Raw genomic sequence first — 24407 nt, 5'->3', positions numbered from 1 at the left:
CTTATTATATAGTTGCTTAGCAGCCATAAGCTAGCGGGCCTCTATGGAGAATTAGTGTGTAATTATCTGCCGTTTGCTCAATGTTTTGACCTTGCCACCGCTAGTATGGGTTTACAGCAACCTTCTGTGACCTCCACCAACCAGAAAGCCAACACATGCTATCATCTTCTGTTCTCCTGGGACTCGCATGAAATAAGCAATGGCACTAATTTGTACGCACAGTGCATCTGCAATTGACTGTGTCTCTAAATGTTCGTTCAGCCTCACTAACGTCTGGAACATATGGAGAGCTGCCATGTTGACTGGTGTTGAAGGGAGTTTCTAAGCCAATCATTAATCTGAAGTAAGGTTAATGGTTCTTCTTTGATCAAATCAAGGTGTTTTAAGGAGGAGAGGATAAGATTGGAATTCCATAGAAACTACCATGAAATCATTGACTTGCATCACTTTCCTGGTCTTATTTTTCAGTGCATGATATTTAAAAGAAAAACAGGTTTATACGTTTTTTAAATATCTTTTCTTTCCATTATTTTCTCCATGCATATAGGAATTTTATTCGATGGCTGTTGTAGAAATGCAGTATTTCTAAAATCTTGACAAAAGTCATTTAATGATGGTTAATGCTAATCTAATAAAGTTAACAGCAAGTAATAATAGCATATAATGCATATAAAAAGTTATGGATATGGATAAAAGCATACAGTATATATATATATATTGCTACAATTTATCACAAGTCCATACAATATGCTATGAAATCACATGCAAATGACATCACATTATGTAAATAACATTGTTTAATTGGGAATGTTCTTTCATGTTCATATTTTCTCAGGTTCCTCCTACAATGAGAAATCAGAGAGCAAGAAGAAAGGGCGTCCTCGTGTGGAGGTGCAGGAGCTGCGCATTATTCCTGTGAGTAAAGCTGTGAAATATCCATTTTGGCTGTTGACGAAGGAATGAAGCTACGCCAGATTGGGATTTTGGGTGGTTTTTTTGTGTCATGGAGTAAAGGGACTTTCCAAACTATTTCCAACTGTTGTATTTGGAGGAAGAACATCTCACAGAGGGCTGTGTGTATGTGAATTGATTGCTAATAGTTTCTAATGCCTGTGTGTGTGTGTGTGTGTGTGTGTGTGTGTGTGTGTGTGTGTGTGTGTGTGTGTGTGTGTGTGTGTGTGTGTGTGTGTGTGTGTGTGTGTGTGTGTGTGTGTGTGTGTGTGTGTGTGTGTGTGTGTGTGTGTGTGTGTGTGTGTGTGTGTGTGTGTGTGTGTGTGTGTGTTTTTCACGGACGTAGGCCCATATGATGGTTCAGTGGAAAGAGGAGTTTAAGAGTCGTTCCAGGGTGAAATGTCCAAGCTCAGGCTGCTGGTTGGAATTCCCCAGTATTTACGGACTTAAATATCACTATCAGCGATGCCAAGGGGTAAGAACTAAAATCCAAAGTACACATTCTTACACTGCAAAACCAATGTATGCTACCAACTCTCATTCATTAATAGTTTTATTTAAAAAACGATTAGTTGTTTGAACGGCTACTCAACTGGTCAGTCAGTCATAAGAAGCCCTTATTTTAGGCTTGTTTTAGGTAAAGTTAATTGTTTTGAATTTGGCAAACTTGATGAATTTAGAGACAAAACTTCTTTGAGGGTTTAAGCATGCTAAGCACAGCACACTAAAACCTTTCAAAAACATTGTGAGGAGTCTTTAAATTGATCCCATTTACAAATATATTAGAAATATATCACACCTAAAATATATATACAGGAGCATCACTATATTTCATGGTCTGTAAGATTATTTTGCTCACCGTTTATATGACCTTCATAAGCTCGAAAATAAAGTAAAAAACAGTAATATTATTAAATAAGTTTTCAATTTAAAATAAGTGGTTGCTATTTTAAAATATTTTAAAATGTACTTTATTCCTGTGATCAAAGCTGAATTTTCCAGCTTTCGATTACTCCAGTCTTCAGTGTCACATTCAAAGCTCAAGAGACATTTATTATCATCATCATGGTTGAAGACAATTGTGCTGCTTAATATTTTCGTGAAAACTGTGATATATATATATATATATATATATATATATATATATTTACATGATTATTTAAAGAATAGAAAGTTAAAGAACAGCATTTATTTGCAATAGAAATCTTTTGTAACATCATAAATGTCTTTACTGTCACTTTTGATCAATTCAATGCATATATAAAGTATAATAAAAACATAAAATAAACAATTATATATATATATATATATATAATATATAATATATACTGTGTATATACAATTATAACATAATATAATTAATATAAAAAACATAAAAGTCAAACTTGACCTCACTTGTCAATGACAGGTTAACTAGTCAACCATCTTGACCAATACCTACTTTAGTAACTTTAAAAACTTTGGAAAGACCCGAGACCTTTAGCACTTGAACTTACTTTTTGTGTGTGTGTGTGTGTGTGTGTGTGTCCCTCTCTCTCGTTCAGGCGACCATAGCAGAGAAGCTGAGTCACAGATGCCCGTACTGTGAGGCTGTATTTGCCACCAAGGTGCGTCTTCAGAAGCACAAGCTGTGGAATCATCCAGAAAGAGTCACATTGGAGACCAGATCCGATCCCAAGTCCGAACCCAAACAGCAGAAAAGCCCTGTGAAGGGGAATGCCAAAAAAAGGTCTGAAAGCTCAATACCCTTTTCCATCTTGCCACTTTTAATTGCGCATGAATCATTTCTGCAGCAAATTTGAATGAGCTTTTTTGAATATTTGACACAGCAAAAATGGCTTCAGGACATGACTTGTTTTCCACACTGCCATCATTAAGCTCCAGATGAAGTCCTCATGTGTTACTATGGTACCAGTCCTCTGCGGATTGATTTTAATAGCCTGTGTTCCCTGTGCTCCCTCTCAGGCCCATGGAGAACAGCCCTCCATCACCCGTATTTTTCAAGGTGAAGAAGACCCAGGAGGTGTCGCAGCTCTTACAGAATGGGGAATGCGCCCCCCAGAGGCCGGACAGGAGACAGCGGCACAGCTCCCAGCAGCAGGGGACGTCTTTAGATACCGGGGACAGTGAGAGCGAGGAGGACAGTCTGCCCCCACCCTTCCCTGAGGAGGACCCGGAGAGAATGAAGCACAGTAAGATTGCTACACACTAAGATTCATGATGTGCATGAAAGCACCCCAGACACCTGTCCATGGACATGGGAATGTCATGATATTCTTTGGAGTACCACATGTAATACCATAAAATATGAATGTGGTAATTGTTCAGTACCAATAACTATAAGAATCTTAGTTAAGGCCAGTGTGAGAGAGTTTTGGGCCGGTTGCATCATGTACAAGCATATTTTTGCCTTGTAAACGTAAACATTTGTTTTTCTGTGACTTATGGATATGAATTCTGCTTTTCTATCTTTTCAACTTTTGCAGTTATTGAGTCATCAGCGATTCTGTTATTGTTGAGCGGAAAATAATACTTACATTATTACATAACTCAGGTCGTTAGCGACCCTATACAGTTTTTACAAAACATTAATTAGAAAACAGACATACTTTTATAATTTTAATGAACTAGTGACAAGTTGTCGAAATTCATTTTGTGATGTTTGTGATAATGACTTAACATAAAAAGAAACATCATACTGTATGTGTAAAATTAAATATTAAATAAATGAAAAAAATATACATTTCAAATTATAAATGTGAATATGAAATTATAAATGTAAATAAAATTTTACATTTTCTTCATTCATAATTTTTTGTGTTGTTGAATGAAAAAAATATAAATTTAAAATGATAAATGTGAATGCAAAATTATAAATTTAAATTAAATTGTTACAAGAGAAAATGTGGGCATAAAACTTACATTCTTTAAGGTCTTTACAAAAATAACACTTTATACTGTGCATATGTATATAATAATTTTTTATATATATATATATATATAATTACAATTATATTAAATAAAAATGAAAATATAAAATTTTTCATTTTTCATTAAAAAATTATGATTATTTGTGTTGTTGCCAATGTGGGCAAAAATTTTACATTCTTTAAGTTCTTTACCAAAAAGTGTAGAAATGTATAATGAATAATGTTTCTAAAATAATTTAAAAATAGATTTTAAATAATAAATGTAAAAAATTATGCATTTAAAATGTATAATATAAAATCATGTAAATATCAAATTAAACATTTAAATACATTTTTATTTATTTATTTATTTTTATAACTTTTTGTGTAGCTGGCAGTGAATATGTGTGCATTTGTATGAGCAATGACATTTTAATTTCCCTCGCAAATTCAGTTTCACTCTGAGCAATACAACTTGTTGGTAATACATAACCAGAAAGTCCACCATCCAGAAAAGTAGTTCCACTCAAAAAGATGAGGCTCCCAGTACTTCAATCTGTACTGCAATTTCCAGGGTTTGAACAGTTCTCTATAACAGGTCTCATGAACACGTCCCAGAATGCCCTACATCATTAGGAAATGGTGGCCTGGCCCTTTAAGCAGCAGTGTGTAAGTGCTCTGTGTGAGATCCGAGGGCTGCTGGCCATTAAGTCTCTCTGGTACCTGGTGGCGCTGCTGTCTCTGTCTCTGCCTGGCAGAGACGCTGTGTGTCGAGACGGCGACGTGGCTCATGCTGCGAGTCCGCTATTTATGGCCTTTGTTTGGGTACACGATCCCTTCGTTTGTTGTTCCATGCCAGAGCCGGGGGCGAGGACAGTGTGTGTGCATCTGTCTGAAACGTCAAGAAAAAAGTACTAGAGCAGCTGTGTTTGTGCTACATAAGTTGACAATCAAAGGCTATGCTAACACACAGAAATGGATATCCGTTCTCTACTCCCATCACTGGTTCATGAAGCTGTGTGAGGTTCTCCACGGGAGGAACCACAGCATGTGGAACAGCAGGTGCTCATTCGCCTCTGGTGCACTGAAGTTTGAGCATCATTAATGAGACTGTAACTTACAACAGTTGCTCATAAATGTTCAGCACTGCATTTTGTCATAGAGCAACCATGAATGTTACTCTTCGCCATGTTATTGAGATGTTTGACCTCTTGTTGTTGTTCTTCTCCATTTGAGCCAGGGAGGAAGCAGAAAACTCCAAAGAAGTTCACCGGGGAACAGCCGTCTATTTCAGGAACATTCGGTTTGAAAGGTAACACACGCACACGCACACGCACATGAACACACATGCACGCACACGCACACACACACACACACGCACACGCACATGCACACACATGCACACGCACACACACACACACACGTTTTTATATAATGGTAGGGACCTCCAATAAATTCTGTTGTTCTTAAAGTCTGAATTCTGGATTCTTAAAGCTAATTATTATTACTATATTGGGTGTAATGCATTGCTAAGTAATTAATTACTGTACTATTTCTGTGATTTAATTACAGTTACTTCTGATGTAATTGCATAGACGATAGAACAATTCTATTTAAAACAATAGTGGTTTAAAGCAATCGAATTTAACGTCTAATGTTAAAATGTATATTTTTAATGTAACCTTCTCCCTTTAAATACTATGGTCAGTTTAAGAATAATTTATGCAATTTTATATTATTTATTTTAAAAGAATTAAAAGAGCAGTTTCATGTCTGTCCTTGTATTGTTCATCTGGTCGAGGTTGATATGGGATTTAGAAAGTAATTAGTAATAAATAATGCAATACTTTTTAGAGAGAGAGTAATTAGTAAAGTAATATAATTACATTGTTGAAGATGTAATTTGTTGCCAGTAATTTATAACTTTTTTAGAGCAACTTACCCAACACTGCTATAGACTAACTTTAATCCTTTACTTTTTGGCATTTTATATGTGAAAAAGATTATTTTGTCCCTTTATGAACCTCCACGGTAAGTTACTAAAACCTGACACACACACACACACATACACCCTCTTCCTACATCTGTTCCTACAGCCTGTAAATAACATTTTTTTATTAAGGGCCAATATTTGCCCTCAGGATTTGATTTTGAGAGCGATTTATGAGGGCACATTTTTGTAGCCATAAAAATATAAAACTGAATCAGTCAGTGAACAAGTATGGCAGTTAAAACCAAACAAATCAATCAACGTCAACAAGAAAAACATCTGTTAATTTTATAACAGTATTACTAAACACACTTACTTAGCCCAGAAGTGGAGCTGCACCACAAGACCTACTAAGCCTAGAGGTGGAGCTGCATCTTGGGGCACACTGAGCCCAGAGGTGGAGCTGCACCACAAGACCTACTAAGCCTAGATGCGGAGCTGCATCTTGGGGCACACTGAGCCCAGAGGTGGAGCTGCACCACAAGACCTACTAAGCCTAGAGGTGGAGCTGCATCTTGGGGCACACTGAGCCCAGAGGTGGAGCTGCACCACAAGACCTACTAAGCCTAGATGCGGAGCTGCATCTTGGGGCCCACTGAGCCCAGAGGTGCAGCTGTACCACAAGGCCCAGTGGGACTGTACATTCATGATAGATGTTTAAATCAGACCTTGCTTGATGCTCAATGAAACGCCTTGCAGAGAATCTTTCTCAATTTTTAAGGGTTTTGGTATTGAACCAGTCCATCTTCAGACTCAAAAACGTTGAAATTCACCATGGATTTAAACGTAATTGTGTTTTTCAGGTTCTAAGCTCATATTTTATGTGATATTAGTAACTCTTCTAGGCCTTAAACACTTTACAGTAAGGCACATTTTTATACAAAAAGGGGCATTTATTATTTTATTTTAGTCTCTCCTGCATTTTTGCCTGAGCTGTCTTTCTTCAGAGAAGCCAAACTCTTACATTAAGGGATGTAAAGTACAGGAAGTGTCTCTTAAGTGACATTTTAGATTGCCATGACCTCTTCTTTTCATGACTGACTGCCTCACTGTGGCGTTTGTTGTCAGAGGTTTGTTAAATCTGAAGTAAATCTGTCAGACATTGACTTTCAGAATTTAGTCCAGGCCTCCATTCAATAAATACTCCTTGATATTTTAGTGGTATTTTTTACTGCTGTGTGTTTATAATTATCAACCTTATACTCTTTGATAATAATTACCCCTGTTGGTGCTAATAGGGGGTCTATAAGGTCTATTCTAGAAGTGTTTCATTTCCTGTTAAAGTTATAATGGTACATGTGCAAGAAACATTGCACCACAAGTCAACAAGGCTCTTTGACCACCAGGAGAATTTGAGAGTTTCATTTGTTCCTTGTTCTTTTTTGTGTTCTTTTTTGTGACTTGTGAGGTCTCTGCTTTCCCTGAATGTAATTTGTAATGTGCTGTACAGGAATGAATAAGGTGGAGGAGAAGTTAAAAGCAGGTCGGATGAAGAGGGCGGAAGGGACTCTGTTCACCGAGGAGTCACAGAGAAAGCAGTCGGTTCAAGCTCACTCCAGAAAAGAACCTGCTGCTATCAGTTCAGGTCTCTCTCTCTCTCTGCAGTGCAAAATAACTCGTATAAAGCAAAATTACAATAAATATAAAACAATAACATTTTCACAATATTACTGTTTTCACTGTATTTTTAATCTTACTGACCCTAAACCATTGAACTGTAGTGTAGCTTACATTATTGTGATCTTAAATGTGTTTTATCTTTATGTCTCTGTCTCAGTTCCCCCTGCTGAAGCCCAGTGGCAGAACACCATCTCTGAGAGAGGGGAAGTGGTCTGTCCCACCTGCTCTGTTGTCACTCGCAAGACCGTCCCCGGTCTTAAGAAGCACATGGAGATCTGTCAGAAGGTAAGGACTCACTCTGGACACCTGGACAACACAAGCGTAGCCTTAGACACAACATTTGACAAATTACTCTCAACATTCCGTATGGAACAATTAGTTTAAAGGGGACATATCATGCTAAATGCACTTTTTTAGCCCTTAAATGCATTTTGTTGTATATTTGGAGTGTTTAGAAGTACAGAAAAGATGAAATTATTCTCTTCAGGTGCTTCGTTGATATCTTTATATTCTGTTTTGGTCATATTTTTCAACCGGTTCAGATTTTTCTGTTATCTATGACGTTTTTTGAACTATCACGTCACAGTATTTGCAGCGGAACTGCCAAATAAGGACATTGACTTCCGGCCCAACACTTCGAGCAATCCGCCATTATTATTTCTCGCTGCAATTTTGTAGTCCAAGCTAAAGGATGCAGAAGTTACGAGAGGGTAAGTTAAAATGTTCGGTTGTTGGATGTAGTAACCCACACGCTTCATTACACCGTCTAATTTAGATGAACTGCCGCGCTTGTGACAGGGCGCATGTTTAACTGAAAGAACGAGCAGAGAGAGAGACCCGGTCGCGCGCGCGCTCACTCTCTCTCTTCAGAGCCAGGCGAAAGTGTAAACAAGACATCACCGTCTCCAAACTAGACGCTGTCTTGCTCTCTCTCCCTCGGACATATTAATCAAAATAAATCGACACGGTGGTAAAAGGTCGGAAGACCAAAGTTTCATGTGTAAATACAGTACACACCATTGCGATACATCCATATGAAGACGTTGTTCTGCAGGTTCGTCGTCTTCATTTTCATCTCGCTCCGGCTCTGGCTCGAACATGTAAGGCTGGCTGGACAAGTCTTCCGTTGTTGACATTTTGTTAATAACGTGTGTATAAAAGTTTCTGTGCGCTAGATAATCCTATCTCTGCTACCAGACTACAAAAATGGCCGAACGGGGTGGAGTTGAACCGAGTGTCGCCTCTGTAACCTGGAGAGGGGGCGGGGTATGAAGTGTCTCAATATTATTTAAAGAGACCGCACCAAAACGAGTTGCTTTCAGAAGCACATTAGAAAAGGGGTAGAAAAGGGGCCTGTGGAGCTATAATAATGAGGAATTCAGACCCAAGCATTGCAGTTCCGCTTTATATAGACTACAAATGTATGATTTATATGTAAAAAGGAACAATTTAAAAGCATGATATGTCTCCTTTAACACTTAAAACGCAGACCTCGGGTCTTTAGCGAACCGGAACGCCATTTACTACCCTCCCCCTCATTCATTTTTGAAAGTTAGACATCAACCTTCTTAGTATTCCTCAATCTATTCATCTATTCAATCTATTCAATCTATTATACTGTTTTCTAATTAATGTTTTATATTGGGTCGCTAGCGACCCGAGTTATGTAATAGTGTAAGTATATTTTTTCTGCACAACAATAATTGAATCTCTTATGACTGCAATTCACTTTTATTCCTCAAGGTGATAATGTCTGATACACAATGATGAAGTGATGTTTCACTCATAGTTACCACAGGCAGAAAACAAAAGAATTGCAAGAATCATCAGCAAAGCTTGAAATGACTCAGTGATTTACTGTAGAGCAAGTACTGAACACAATCAAATATCAGGGCGTTTTCACACCTGGTTTGTTTGGAACGTTTGTTTCGGAACCTGCTAAAGATAAAGCCACAGATAAAGCCACAATAAGCTTCTGGAGTGAATTTTTTTCATTCATCTTGATGGATGACTCAGAGGAAACTCTGACCTATAAGAGGACAGCTTTACTCACATGTGACTTACAGAAAAACATTTTGGTACGCTTTTAAATGTTGGCTTATGAAGTTGAACTGAACAAGAAGAAGAAAACGCAACATTGTAACAAATTAAGTCCCTTTTTCAGAACAAGGCAAACGATCTACAGGTCTGAAAACGGCCTTAGTGTCACTGTCACTTGATGGTGGATCTGGTGAAGAAGCTGTCAGCGATCAAAATATTGATTTTGAAGACGTCAAAAATGATAGATTTGAGAATATGTTTGAGATGGCGAATATGAGCCAGATGCTGAATGTATTGGGAAATTAGCTCTGATGAGGAAAGTGATGATGGTATAAAACATCTCAAACTGAACCCTTCCAAGCTCCAAAAGTTAACAAAATATGATTTTATTCTTTAGTATAGTTAACATTTTTGTAATTGTAAAATATCAGGCGAGATTTATACTATTTCGGCAGTTAGAGAGCCATCTGTGTTAGATATAGATCCGGGTCACTAAAGACCCAAATATGTAATAATCTTTGGTGAAATATTGATGCATTTAAGGGTTAAAGGTGGAGTTTGTGTTGGTTTGGGCATCCCAACCAGTGGGATCCCAACCCAGTGTCATCCCAATGGAGTTTAAGATCTGTTGGACAAAATGCAAACAGGAAGTGTGTTTGGAAAACCTACTTGGTGGTGAAGAATGACTCACTTTACATTTTAACCAAAACCATTGGGCCATTTGGCCCTGTATGTTTTCCTTCCTCAAGATATTGAAGCCAATTCACTCTATTCAGCAACCATGAAATCTAACTTTGTACACGTAAGAAGATATCTAGTCAAGACACCACCACAGACCGCTGTCATTGATGTTTGCATTGAGGAATCCACACTGATTCTCATCCACCTGAAGGTCTTCTCCCAAACTGCCCTTGTGGACTTCAGTGGATTGCGCTGTTCGTACAGTTCCACTCCCCACATCTGTCTCAGTTTTCTAAACGCATCAAACATGATGTAGCAGATGTGCACAATCTCTTTCATATGAAGAAAGACAAAGCCTTATTCATGAAACACAAGCAGAAAGAGTTTCTTAATGTAAATCATATGCAAAAACATTCATACGTAAATTGTCACGTTTAATTCATCTGGACGGTTTATGTAAGAACGGATTTATGAGCGATTTACACAGAAATTTGTTCTGCTTGCGTTTTGTGAACGAGGCTGACATGGCGTAAGAGACAGAATCAAACCTTTAATGTATTACTCTCCCTCTGTTGTTTATACAACTAAACCGCAGAGGAAGCGGAGAGGAGAATGTTTCAGGCATGCAATTAGACACCTCTCTCTCGGGACCTCGCGCATGAGGCCAGAGGGAGTCATTAGGGACGTTTTATTGATTGAGCGTCTGTGAGAGCGATGCAATGAGTGGCCCTACCCAGTGTGCATCTGGAGTAGAGTCTAATGGTGCCAGCCCAGTGTATAGCACAACTCTATAAAAATGATGACATGTCTATTTAAGGGGGAATCGATCGGCTGCGTTATTGCGGGGTCACGAGTAATTGTAGTTTCTCTAGCCTCTTCCTCAGCCCTGTGTGAAATCAATGATGGCTGTGATGGGCATTAAGGGAGAAGACGTTTTATGGCGAAGAAAATGTATTAAAATGATAATCATTGACCTTATTTTTTATTCTTTTTTTTTGTATTTCCATGCAGAAATTATTACTTTTATTCATTAAGGATGTGTTAAATTGACCAAAAGTGTCAGTAAAGACATTTACTGTATAATGTTACAAATTATTTCTATTTCAAATATTTGTGAAGGAATCCTGAAATTTTTTTTGATCATGGTTTCCACAAAAATGTTAATCAGCACAATTATTTTCACCATTGATAATAATCAGAAATGTTTCTTGAGCGTCAAATCTGCATATTAGAATGATTTCTGAAGGATCATGTGACACGCTTTACAATCACAGGAATAAGTTAAATTTTAAAATATAATCAAATAGTAAACGGTTATTATAAATTGTAATAATATTTCACAATATTACAATTTTTTACTGTATTTTTTATCAAATAAATGCAGCCACAAAATCACTTAAAAAACTTACTGACCCCAGATATTGAACTGTAGTGTAAACATTCACGGATGTAGCAAGAAGCAAAGTGTCAACAGAATTTTCACACCCCTTCAGTTATTCACTTATTGATTCTGATTGGTTGACGAACGTTCTAAGGTGTACACTGTGCAGTTATTGACTGCGTTACAGTTCCATATCACCTCGCCAAATGATTTTAGTTATTTCAAAGGTCCTTACAGCTGACAACAACAGCAAAAGAACCAAAACACACAATGACACTGACTAAGCAAATAAATATAGTAAACAAAAGAATAAAAACGACAAATTATTTCCACCTTTTTTGCCACAAAATTATGTTTTATTATGTACATACTCTCTTTCTCCCACACAAACGCATACACATACAGTTCGGACACACACTCACACAGAAATGTGTTGTCAGCACTGCTTTGACGATTTTATCGGTAAAATAGTTTAGCAACTTAAAAGCTAAAAGACATTTATAATAATGGCGCTGTTCTTGAAGCAGATAAACGTACAGTTTCGCAATTAGTAGAGACGCTGCTGCCGAACACTGCTAATTCACTCACGCTTGATAACTCTCTCTCTCTCTCTCTCTCTCTCTGTCTCTTTACCAAACAAAATGCCTACAAATGACTTTCACAGTTCACAAGTAAAGTATGTATAATTGGTATGTGAAATATAAATGTCACATTTAGAACCCATGATTTCATGATATTTGATGTTGACATCATAAACTGTGGTGTTTTTTCTTGTAGCTGCGGGACGCTCTCAAATGTCAGCAGTGTCAGAAACAGTTCCGATCCAAAGCTGGACTCGACTACCACAGCATGGCTGACCACACTAAGGTAAGCGACGGTGCCAGAACACATTTTACTTCATCTTGTTTATAAGAATTCATCTACAGATCTATAGTACAGCTCATCTCCAAGATGTCAAAATCAATGAAAAGTTATGATTGGAAATAAAATGATTTATCAGTTAAAATTGCATCATTTTTTTTAACATCAACTTTTCTGTATATACATGAAAATGTCAGTCTCTGGAAGTGTGTGAGGTTCGTTCTTTTCACTTGTTTTGTGAGATCATCTGTGTCCACAGGCAAAAAAATCACATGCTATAACCATAGTGTAATATAGCCCAAATGAAATGTGCTTTTAATGTGAACCAACAGAGGTAGACATATTTAATACTTTTAATGAACTAGTGGAGCTGTGTTTGTACAGTGGCTGCCCTACGTCCACATCGGCCGCTAATCTCTATTATATCTGACACCATCTCCAAACTCCAGCACCACTTTAAGACCAAAGCATCCATTAGGCTCTAACCATTAACTGCACATATGGGAAAAGGTCTAATAATGCCTTTTAAAACAGTCTTCAAGCTGCATTTCAACTGTAATGATTGTCTCCTGTTCCCCAGCCTTATTTCTCTACTGTAATAATTTCCTCAGCATTCCTAAGCTATTAACACAGTTCCTGCCAGTAATCTTTCTTCACAGCAAATCATGGTAATCTGCTTTATGAGTAAAGTTCATGTTTTTTCCAGTCAAATTCGCCAACATCTGAATAGGATCGGCACATCCCGTAATGATGATGGCGTCCCTTGTGACTCTTGTGAGGTTTAGTATGAAAACATGAGAGAGAAAAACTGGTTAAAGAGGGCCATGAGGATATAAGCTCCATCTGCCAAGCTCAAGCATTAGCTGCAAACAATATTTCCAAAGAAATGTGTTAAATTATGCACAAGCAAATGTCTCAGAAACAGTATGAAACATTAATGAGGATGTGCATTTGGGTCTGTGATTTTGTTATTTGAGCCAGGTGCTGAGTAGATTGACTGAGCCAAACCTTTGATAATCAGCATACGGTCTGGGCCAGATTATTCTAGCCAAGAACCGCCCACTTAGACGGGAAGAGAACGTCAAGCGTGTGAAGCAGTTTTGGTATCTATCTATCTATCTATCTATCTATCTATCTATCTATCTATCTATCTATCTATCTATCTATCTATCTATCTATCTATCTATCTATCTATCTATCTATCTATCTATCTATCTATCTATCTTCAGTGGAAAAATTATTATTTGATCCCCTGATGATTGTAAGTTTGCCCACTTACAAAGAAATGAAGGGTCTATAATCTTTATGGTAGGTTTATCTTAACGGATAGAGACCAAAAAATCCAGAAAACACATATTATATTAAGGTTATAAATTGATTAGCATTTGATCAAGTGAAATAAGTATTTGATCCCCTACAAGTAGCAAGAATTCTGCCTCCCACAGATTGATTATGTGCCCATGTGAAACACAGATTAGTCCTGTCACTTTAAGAAAGTACCCCTAATGTCAGCTTGTTATGTGTATAAAAGACGCCTGTCCACAGAATCTGTATCTTCCATTCTAACCTCTCCACCACCATGGGCAAGACCAAAGAGCTGTCAAAGGACATCAGGGACAAGATTGTAGACCTGCACAAGGCTGGAATGGGCTACAAGACCATCAGCAAGAAGCTTGGTGAGAAGGAGACAACTGTTGGTGCCATTATTCGGAAATGGAAGAAATACAAAATAACCATCAATCGCCCTCAGTCTGGAGCTCCATGCAAGATCTTGCCTCATGGGGTAAGGGTGATCATGACAAAGGTGAGGAATCAGCCCAGAACTACAATGCCGTGCAAAGGCAAAAGGCTGTAACTTCGTTTTTGGTCGAAAATGAGTTATTGATATTTTTGGCACATTCAAGTCCTCCTTTATCAAGTGGATAAGTATCTTGAGTCAATTTCGTATTTTTTTCGGGAAAATAATGGGTCTTAACAGTAACTTCCAAAAGCCCATGAGAAACCAAGGCAGAACACTGTAACACCAGTTACCGCTCTTTGGCTTTGTTTTGGAAAGCTCAAATTGAGTTACGGGACTCTGCCTTTGTTTAGCCGCGCGTCAATATGAAGTTACTGTGCCGGTGTTCTGTCAAATAATGCTACCTATCAGATTGTACGGTGTTCTGCCTTTGTTTTACTGTCCATTAAAATTTGCAGCATTTAAATTACGGTGTAGCCTACTGTGTACTTCTGCCATCAGTCCCTGTAACCTCTGAAATGTCCTCAGAGGGACAGCTTTGTCCTGCACAAATGTGGTCAGACTCAGAACATTTACTCCATCGGTCTGACTCTGAACCCACTCCATCGACTAATGTGCGATATCAATCGCAAAGGATATATGCAGAGTTGACAGAAAAATGTAACTCATGCCGTAGCAGGTGAATACAACAAAGAATTACTCATGCATCTAGCTGGCAGAGTGCTAAAACTGCGCGGGCGCCTTCAGCACCGCCCTGAACACGGTCAAGCGTGATCATTTTAGCGAGTGCTTTGCAAGTCTTATGCCATCGCGTTCTTCTTACGCCACTGTGTACCAATTGAAGATACTTTTTACCACAATGGAGATATTGTGTCATGTCTAATGTATTAATAATGCCATCAGAATGCAACCAAAGTACAGGATAGCAATAAGTAGATGGCTATAAATAATAGTAAATCATTCAAAATAAATGCCATGATCACTATTTTATACATGTGTTACTACAATGATTTTGTAAATGGTGATCAGCAACCAAATATTGATAATGTGGAAGTTACTGCCTTTTGCCTTGGCATGACTTCTCACTTTTTGCAGCCAATACAAAGGCAGAGTACAGTCATTTCAAAATAGGGGTCAAAAGTCAAGTTTGAGCTCAAGATTTATTTTATGTAGATAATTTTCATTACTAAAATATCTAATTGCCAAATTTCCAGTGTCATATAATATAATATAATACAGTATACATTTTTTGGGCTGGACAACTACAAATCTTTAAAGTAATTTTTCTCAGTTCCACACTCTAGCGAGTTAAGGTATTTTGCCTTTGTAGGGCAGTACACAGGAGGAGCTTGTTAATGATCTCAAGGCAGCTGGGACCACAGTCACCAAGAAAACCATTGGTAACACACTACACCGCAAAGGATTGAAATCCTGCAGCGCCCGCAAGATCCCCCTGCTCAAGAAGGCACATGTACAAGCCCCTCTGAAGTTTGCCAATGAACATCTAATGATTCAGAGAAGGCTTAGGAGAAAGTGCTTTGGTCAGATTAGACCAAAATTGAGCTTTTTGGCATTACTCGCCGTGTTTGGAGGAAGAGAAATGCTGACTATGACCCTAAGAACACCATCCCTACAGTCAAGCACGGAGGTGGAAACATTATGCTCTTGGGCTGTTTCTCTGGTAAGGGTACAGGACGATTCACCAGGACGAGAACCTACTTCCCTCAGCCAGAACACTAAAGATGGGTCGTGGATGGGTCTTACAGCATGACAATGACCCAAAACACACCACCCAGGCAACAAAGGAGTGGCTCAAAAAGAAGCACATTAAGTTCTTCAAGTGGCCTAGCCAGTCTCCAGACCTTAATCCTTTAGAAAATCTGTGGAGGGAGCTGAAACTTTGAGTTGCCAAGCGACAGCCAAGAAACCTTAAGGATTTAGAGAGTATCTGTAAAGAGGAATGGACCACAATCCCTCCTGAGATGTGTGCAAACCTGGTGACCAACTCAAAGGAACATCTTACCTCTGTGCTTGCCAACAAAGGTTTCTCCACCTAGAACTAAATAATGTTTTGCTTGGGGATCAAATACTTTTCACTTACTGAAATACAAATATATAATGTGTTTTTTCTGGATTTTTTTGGTTGATATTCTGTCTCTATCCATTAAAATAAACCTACCATGAAAATGATTGACCCTTAATTTCTTTGTAAGTGGGCAAACTTACAAAATCAGCAGGGGATCAAACTATCTATCTAGCTATCTAGCTATCTCAGTAGATACTTAAATACGTTTAACTCATCCTGCTTGACCCTAATGAAAGGAAAATATATTTGCCTATATTTTAATGATCAATGTCTTAAAAGGTTTAACAGTATATTTGAAAATATACTATACTATGTGCCCATGTGAAACACAGATTAGTCCTGTCACTTTAAGAAAGTACCCCTAATGTCAGCTTGTTATGTGTATACTATACTATATACTATACTGAATATTTGAGATTGAATAATACATAAGGAATTGCCGCTTTTCATATATTGAAAAATATGTGACAATATATTTACTAATATATCATAATGCATGTAATTACAGTGGTCGAATAGTTGGTTAGTAAGGAAAACTAGTTTATCAACTGTACAATTTGTCAATCGTTTCACATCTTTGTTTCTGTGGCGAATCCGATGACTTTTAAAATAGTGCAGTGTGTTCTCGGCATAAGCCTAGTCTCCCATCCAGGTACTGATCAGGCTCAACCAGTGCCGTCGCAGGTGGGGTGCGAGGCCCTGTGCGAACTTGAAATACGAGGCCCTGCTCTTTGATGTCGATGCTCAATTGCGCATGAATAACAGTCATACGGACGTAGCTGTTGTAGTTCTATTGCACGCATAATCTCGCTGCAATACGTTTTTATCAAGTAGAATAATACAGCATAATCATGCACATAGTCTCAGCTATGACTTTTTGCTATTTATTTCAGAGAGGAAAAAAAACAACTGTGTAACGAGTGGCTTTACATAAAGTCAGCTTGAGAATTTTCGTATGAATACATACATAGATCTGCCTACTTAACCAGAACTTTCAGAACTTGGCAGAACTTTCGCCAACAGTGTCAGAGGTTCTGGGTTCTAATCCGCACTCGTATTTATTTATTTTCCTCATCAAAACCGATTATGCTCATCAGTGGTTGTATATCAAGCAGGGACACATTTGTGTGCATTATGTTTTGTGATTTCACCAGAACGAATAGAGTATCCGCAACGGATTGAAGCGCGCGTCCGAGTGAAGACAGTGTGGCGTGTGCTCGAGCCACACGATAAAACACTGTATCCGCGCCACTGATCGCAGCGGCAACGAGCACTTTGATCACTTGATTTAAAAAACACATTTTAGCGCTAGATCATCTCTTATTTAAAAAACGAACAAAATGAATGCTCTGCCAGTTAACTGGAGCTGTTTTATTTATTTGTAGAATTGTTACATTCGTGTTGCGAGATGTTTTAAAAAGTGGTGGGGACAAAACAAAACAAAAAACAGCAGGATTGCGAGGCCCCTTAGTGGCGCGAGGCCCTGTGCTGTTGCACAGTTCGCACAGTCTATGCAACGGCTCTGGGCTCAACCCTGCGTAACTTCAGTGGGAAATCAGGCGAGAGCTGCTGGCTGATATAGTCAGGTGATCACACATCATCTGTGTTTTTTGTGCCTTTGAGTATTAGCTTTAATGGTGTGCGAGTTTTTCAGTACAGAAATGAAAGCTTTAGCGTAAGTTCTGCCGGGAAGACTCAATTGTTATGTCACTTATTACCTTCTCATCTATCCAATCGTGTTCTAATACTTGTAGTATAAAAGATCGGTACTTACACATGTCCGAGTGTACTTACAAATGTTACACATTACTCCATGCTGCCCACCACCACCAGGATGGTCCCTTCCCATACCTCTGTAAGACTGGAAAAACTGGAAGAGAGGGCAACTCTCTGAGAGAACAAAGGAAATTAACATTTGAACTCACTCTTGTGCACAATTCGAGATGCAAGTCTCACCTCAGAATCATCCTAATCTACACCTCTTTCCCTCTTCCCCCATTCCTTCTCTCTCATGCTGAGATCACAAAAATTCACCCAAGAATCAATGTGAATAATTATCTCACAGTATTACACATGTTTGGTATCATTTGAAATGTCTCAGTGCGACTGGTACAAAGGTCTCATTCCCAAAGAAGTAAACCAAAAGGTAATAAGGTATTTAAGAGTTTAGAGATAACTCGCACACTGAGGAGGGTGTGTCTTCCAGGCAAAGGTGTAAACTCAATGCAAATTCCCATTGTTAGCAAATGTTTCCATGTAAATCAACTTCTGTCCCTAATGTTGGTCGACTTATATCTGTAATAGTGGCCATACCTCTACTGAAGTAAACGTTTAAATTAAATTCAAGTGTATGCAGTTCAATGGGGGCTATACCAAAGTATCTTTGATTGTGTAAACTTGAATGTGACAGATCTCAGGTATATAGCAATTACCTCTGTTTGATGATCAAAACTGACGAGATTGTGATCGTGAGACCCGCGTTAAAAATAGAAAACGTGAGGACCTCTGAGCGACATAGCTTCCCAATCTGAACGGGGTAAAATATACTTAGAGTTAAAAAGAATAATCAAACATTCGCCCACTTTTAATGAAGCTCAGATATCATTAAAACCTTTTTTCATTTATGGAGTCAGATGAAATACAGAGGTAATACTTATGAGAACATTTATTTAATTTAATCTTGTTGTATTGTGTAAAAGGAAAGACAGTAACGCACAGAAACCTTCACCCCTATTACTGGAAAACCGCCACTGGACCTTTAGTCGAGCTTACACCTCCCAGGGGGTCGGCTGCGCCCCTGCCTTCGTCTTCAGGCAGGAAATGCAGATTCCGTACCCTTGGATTGCGAGCTACGGACGGGGCCTACGCCAAAGAACTTTATATCATAATACTTGCTTGCTGGGCTGTTAATAAATGCATACTTGTTACGTAGAACTGAAGTTGCGTCTCAGGCTTCGCGTTCACCTTCAGGTGCTGTGTTGAAGTTTCTAGATACCTACTGTATCTGTTTAGATACCTCTTATGTCTCCTTTCCTCTGCTGATGTTTTCATCAGACCAAATACTGTGCTGTATAAAGTGCAGTCTGACAATTGCCGATAACATGCCTTGAGTAATGGTCTTTCTATAAAGGTTTTGAAGACTGCCGGGCATCTGGCTCTCAGAAAGCAGTTATTGGAAACACATTGTTGTAAAGACTTGAGGAAGAGTTTCTGGAGAGACGCTAATGTGTTGCATTGTGTTTGTTTCCCATTTGTAAGCCGTCGGCAAGTGAGAATGTGTCTGGGGAGGAGCAGGAGGAGAGAGAGAGGCTACGCCGCGTCCTCAAACAGACGGGCCGAATCAAATGTCCCAATGAGGTAGGGATTTGTCACTGGTGGCAGCCGTCTGTCTGTCTCTCTAGGCGGCACTGTCTGTCCTTAATATGTCCTAAATTCGGTGTCCTTTCTGTCTCACTTTATGCGTTATGACTATCTATCTATCTATCTGTCTGTCCGTCCGTCCGTCCGTCCGTCCGTCCGTCTTTGTCTTTCTGTCTGTCTGTCTGTCTTTCTGTCTATATCATCTATCTATCTATATGTCTCTATCCATCTATCTATCTGTTTGTCTGTCTGTGTTGGTCTTTCTGTCTATATCCATCTATCTATCTATATATCTATCTATCTATCTATCTGTGTCTGTCTTTTTCTTTCTGTCTATATCTATCTATCTATCTATATATCTACTGTATCTGTATGTCTGTCTGTCTATCTATGTCTATGTATCTATCTGTCTGTCTATCTATGTCTATCTATATATCTGTCTGTCTATATCTATCTATCTATCTTTGTCTATATCCATCTATCTATCTATCTATCTATCTATCTGTGTCTGTCTGTCTGTCTGTCTGTCTTTGTCTATCTATCTATCTGTCTGTCTATCTATGTCTATCTATGTCTATGTATCTATCTGTCTGTCTATCTATGTCTATCTATATATCTGTCTGTCTATATCTATCTATCTATCTTTGTCTATATCCATCTATCTATCTATCTATCTATCTGTCTGTCTGTCTGTCTTTCTGTCTATATCATCTATCTATCTATATGTCTCTATCCATCTATCTATCTGTTTGTCTGTCTGTGTTGGTCTTTCTGTCTATATCCATCTATCTATCTATATATCTATCTATCTATCTATCTGTGTCTGTCTTTTTCTTTCTGTCTATATCTATCTATCTATCTATATATCTACTGTATCTGTATGTCTGTCTGTCTATCTATGTCTATGTATCTATCTGTCTGTCTATCTATGTCTATCTATATATCTGTCTGTCTATATCTATCTATCTATCTTTGTCTATATCCATCTATCTATCTATCTATCTATCTATGTCTGTCTGTCTGTCTGTCTGTCTGTCTTTGTCTATCTATCTATCTATCTATCTATCCATCAATCTATCTATATATCTATCTATCTATCTATCTATCTATCTATCTATCTATCTGTATGTCTGTCTGTCTTTCTGTCTATATCCATCTATCTATCTATCTATCTATCTATCTATCTATCTATCTATCTATCTATCTATCTATCTATCTATCTATCTGTGTCTGTCTTTTTCTTTCTGTCTATATCTATCTATCTATATATCTACTGTATCTGTATGTCTGTCTGTCTATCTATGTCTATGTATCTATCTGTCTGTCTATCTATGTCTATGTATCTATCTGTCTGTCTATCTATGTCTATCTATATATCTGTCTGTCTATATCTATCTATCTATCTATCTATCTATCTATCTATCTGTATGTATGCCTGTCTGTCTGTCTGTCTATCTCAGTAGATACTTAAATATGTTTGAGCCATCCTGCTTGACCCTTACGAAAATCAAATATATTTGCCTATATATGAATGTTAAATGTATTAAATGGTGTAACAGTATATTTGAAAATATATAGAATAATATATTGTGTTAATATATTAGAATATATTGAATAATACATAAGGAATTGCCACTTTTCATATATTGAAAAATATGTGACAATATATTTACTAATATATTATAATGCATGTAATTTTATATTCAGTAATACACTTCATAAATATAGATGTATGTGATCAGATATGGTACTGCATATGTAATATATTGCAGATATATTTACTCATGCAGCATAAACACACATATATAGAAAAATGTGAAAAATATATGATGTGATACATTTTTTATATTTTCTAATTATTTACATTTATAAATGTTTCATATTTTCAAGCTAGCTAACAAAAGCACAAGCACATCTGCTTGTACCACAGCATTTAGTCAAGAGACTATCACTATGCAGATAAGTGCACATCCATTACTTTTAAAATATAATAATTATAATCTTGCTCTTGATGGTATTTGGCCAATCGTCAACCTAACCACAGGCGCTACTCTTCAGCACAATGGTAACCCCCAAAACTCAGACATACCAGAAAACCTTTTAATTTCCAAAATAATATAACATTAAACACTAACAGATCTCCCCCATATTAATATTGAGCAAAACACATTAAATAACACTCAATTTTCACATTTGCTCTCCTTTAACAGTCAGAAGCAAAGCATGCTGGGAACTAGAAATCTGTTGTAGCTCATTCTGTGAATGTGTGTGTATATATATGAGTGAACATACATTCACATTTATATGGGAACTTGTATGTGCGATATATGTACACAATAAAGGATAAAACTTTGTGAATATTACATATAATGCTATTTTTGTCATCATTTATAAATATTGTATGTGTTAATATATAGCTGTACATGGTCAATGCATATATTGCAGTATACTGAAAAATATAAGATCTAGTTTCCCATATATGGAAATGTATTATGTAATATATCGCATTATATTTAGCAGTATATTCCCATATATTTTTGTTCCGTAAAGGGAGAACTGCTGGTATAAGGAATGGAGATCAGATCTATAGATGCCTCATGATAAAATTCTACAGTATTTCGACTCAGTGAGTCACGATTCGACTCCAAATAGATTCTCTGAAGAGGATTGTTTACAGTGGTCGAATAGCTGGTTATTAAGGAAAACTAGTTTATCAACCGTACAATTTGTCAATCGTTTCACATCTTTGTTTCTGTGGCGAATCCGATGACTTTGAAAATAGTGCAGTGTGTTCTCGGCATAAGCCTAGTCTCCCATCCAGGTACTGATCAGGCTCAACCCTACGTAGCTTCAGTGGGAAACCAGGCGAGAGCTGCTGGCTGGTATAGTCATTAGCTTTAATGGTGTGTGAGTTTTTCAGTACAGAGCTGAAGTTGTGTCTCAGGCTTCGCGTTCACCCTCAGGTGCTGTGTTGAAGTTTCTAGATACCTACTGTATCTGTTTAGTAGAGCTGTAGCGGTGCGTCGATGACGTCGACGCGTCGACGTCAAAATTACGTCGACGTCATATTTTTTGCGTCGACGTTTCTTTATTTATTATCTATTTATTTTTTTGCACCATTCCCGGAGGTACAGCTCGCCACACACACACGTCTCCTTTCTCTGCAGAATGCCACAAATCCGCTCAACCAATCACAGCGCACCATTCCACGCATTGTAAACAGTAACGGTGGCGCTCTGACACCCGGCATCCTAGTTTTCCTTATCTACTTTGCACTTTTTGATCAACAAACAAACCAAAAAAATAATACATTGATGAACCTGTGGTGGATTCTGCCGTAGGGAAGAAACGTAAGCCATCGAAATCTAATCATTTACGTGAGGAGATTAAGAAGATGAGGCACGCGGGAGGAAGAGAAATGCCGACTGATGCTTGTTCTCACACGACAGCGTCAAACTTCTGTCGAATGCTGACACGTTAACCCCAGGGGATCTTTTAAAAAACTTTCAATTCTTGTACTCAAAGTCAACGAAAACCGAGCAGGACCTAAGCCATTTTACAGCTGATCGCCGTCAAAAAAGAAGGTCGCCGTCGTTCAGAAGGTATTTCTAGCGATGGCTGATTGAATGTAGCCTATGTTTAGTCCAGATTAGTATTGACCGAGTTCAGAGGCTGTCATATGTGGATCAACTTACTTTGTTGTGTATTTTCAACAGTTTCAATGTGAAAATTAACTTTTATATTGATTCAATGGATTAATTGCATGAAAAAAAAAAGGATTTATCACATTTATACTATATTATTCAGAAGTAAACATTGTAGCTGACAGTGTGTTTATGTCAGAATGTTTATTTTTAAACCACAACCTTCTAAGTGCTTCTTTTACCAATATATTTAACATATCTTTTGCATTTCTCATCCAAACAACGTCAAACTTGGCACTGCACTTACTCGTGCCCAGACAGCTGTCGAGTTTGAAATCCATCGGAGTAACGGCTCGACAGAGATATGGGAATAACAGACAGGATAAATAATTCCAATTAGTCGTTAGATTAGTCGACTAATCGATAAAATAATCGCCCGACTAATCGTTTAATTAATAATCGTTTACCCCAGCCCTACTGTTTAGATACCTCTTGTGTCTCCTTTCCTCTGCTGATGTTTTCATCAGACCAAATACCGTGCTGTATAAAGTAGGGGTGTAACAATATATCGTGTCACAATATATCGCAATACAAAAATGCAACAATATGTATCGTGGATGGTGACAATATGTATTGTGTATATTTCACCCAAAATAAAAATTACTGTGTGAGAAAAATGTCAAGTTTCGAGTTTTAGTCTCAGTACTACATTAAACTACTAAATATAATGTATAATAATGCAATGGGGGAATATTTGTGGGTCCTGGTAATGCCAAATGTCTTATGTTACCAGTAAACACTACATTATTTTAAGTATATCTAGTCTGTGAAAGAGTGCAAGCATATTCATCTAAAATAATTCTGTATTTTCAGCTTCAGAATCATCAATATTTTTATTCTGGTCTCACTATTGTCCTGTGCATTGGGTTTCAGCACCAAGTCCAAGCCTATTCATTTACACCCACAATGTAATATCAAATTAAGGATTTTAATAAACAGAATTTTTTTTGTTAACCTTTAATCATATGTCTTTGTAGTATCGCAATAATATCGTATCGTGAGTTCAGTATCGTGATATGTATCGAATCGTGACATGAGGGTATCGTTACACCCCTAGTATAAAGTGCAGTCTGACAATTGCCGATA

General features: G+C 37.7%; 1 protein-coding gene across 2 annotated transcripts in view; it reads left to right on the top strand.

Annotated features, from left to right (window-relative positions):
• znf512b (zinc finger protein 512B) overlaps nucleotides 1-24407 on the top strand; it is a 69646-nt gene that overhangs the window by 34734 nt on the left and 10505 nt on the right. For both annotated transcript variants that reach the window (XM_082145073.1, XM_082145072.1), the window contains exons 3-11: nucleotides 836-915; nucleotides 1298-1426; nucleotides 2496-2680; nucleotides 2917-3143; nucleotides 5101-5172; nucleotides 7301-7435; nucleotides 7628-7755; nucleotides 12350-12439; nucleotides 19516-19614. In XM_082145073.1, coding sequence (XP_082001199.1) covers nucleotides 836-915; nucleotides 1298-1426; nucleotides 2496-2680; nucleotides 2917-3143; nucleotides 5101-5172; nucleotides 7301-7435; nucleotides 7628-7755; nucleotides 12350-12439; nucleotides 19516-19614 — 1145 coding nt within the window. The remainder of the gene's footprint in view (nucleotides 1-835; nucleotides 916-1297; nucleotides 1427-2495; nucleotides 2681-2916; nucleotides 3144-5100; nucleotides 5173-7300; nucleotides 7436-7627; nucleotides 7756-12349; nucleotides 12440-19515; nucleotides 19615-24407) is intronic.

Source organism: Leuciscus leuciscus (assembly GCF_965113295.1).
Source record: "Leuciscus leuciscus genome assembly, chromosome: 18".
Lineage (NCBI taxonomy): Eukaryota > Metazoa > Chordata > Actinopteri > Cypriniformes > Leuciscidae > Leuciscus > Leuciscus leuciscus.
The sequence above is the reverse complement of the archived record's forward strand: the minus strand, read 5'-3'. Positions and strand labels throughout refer to the sequence as shown.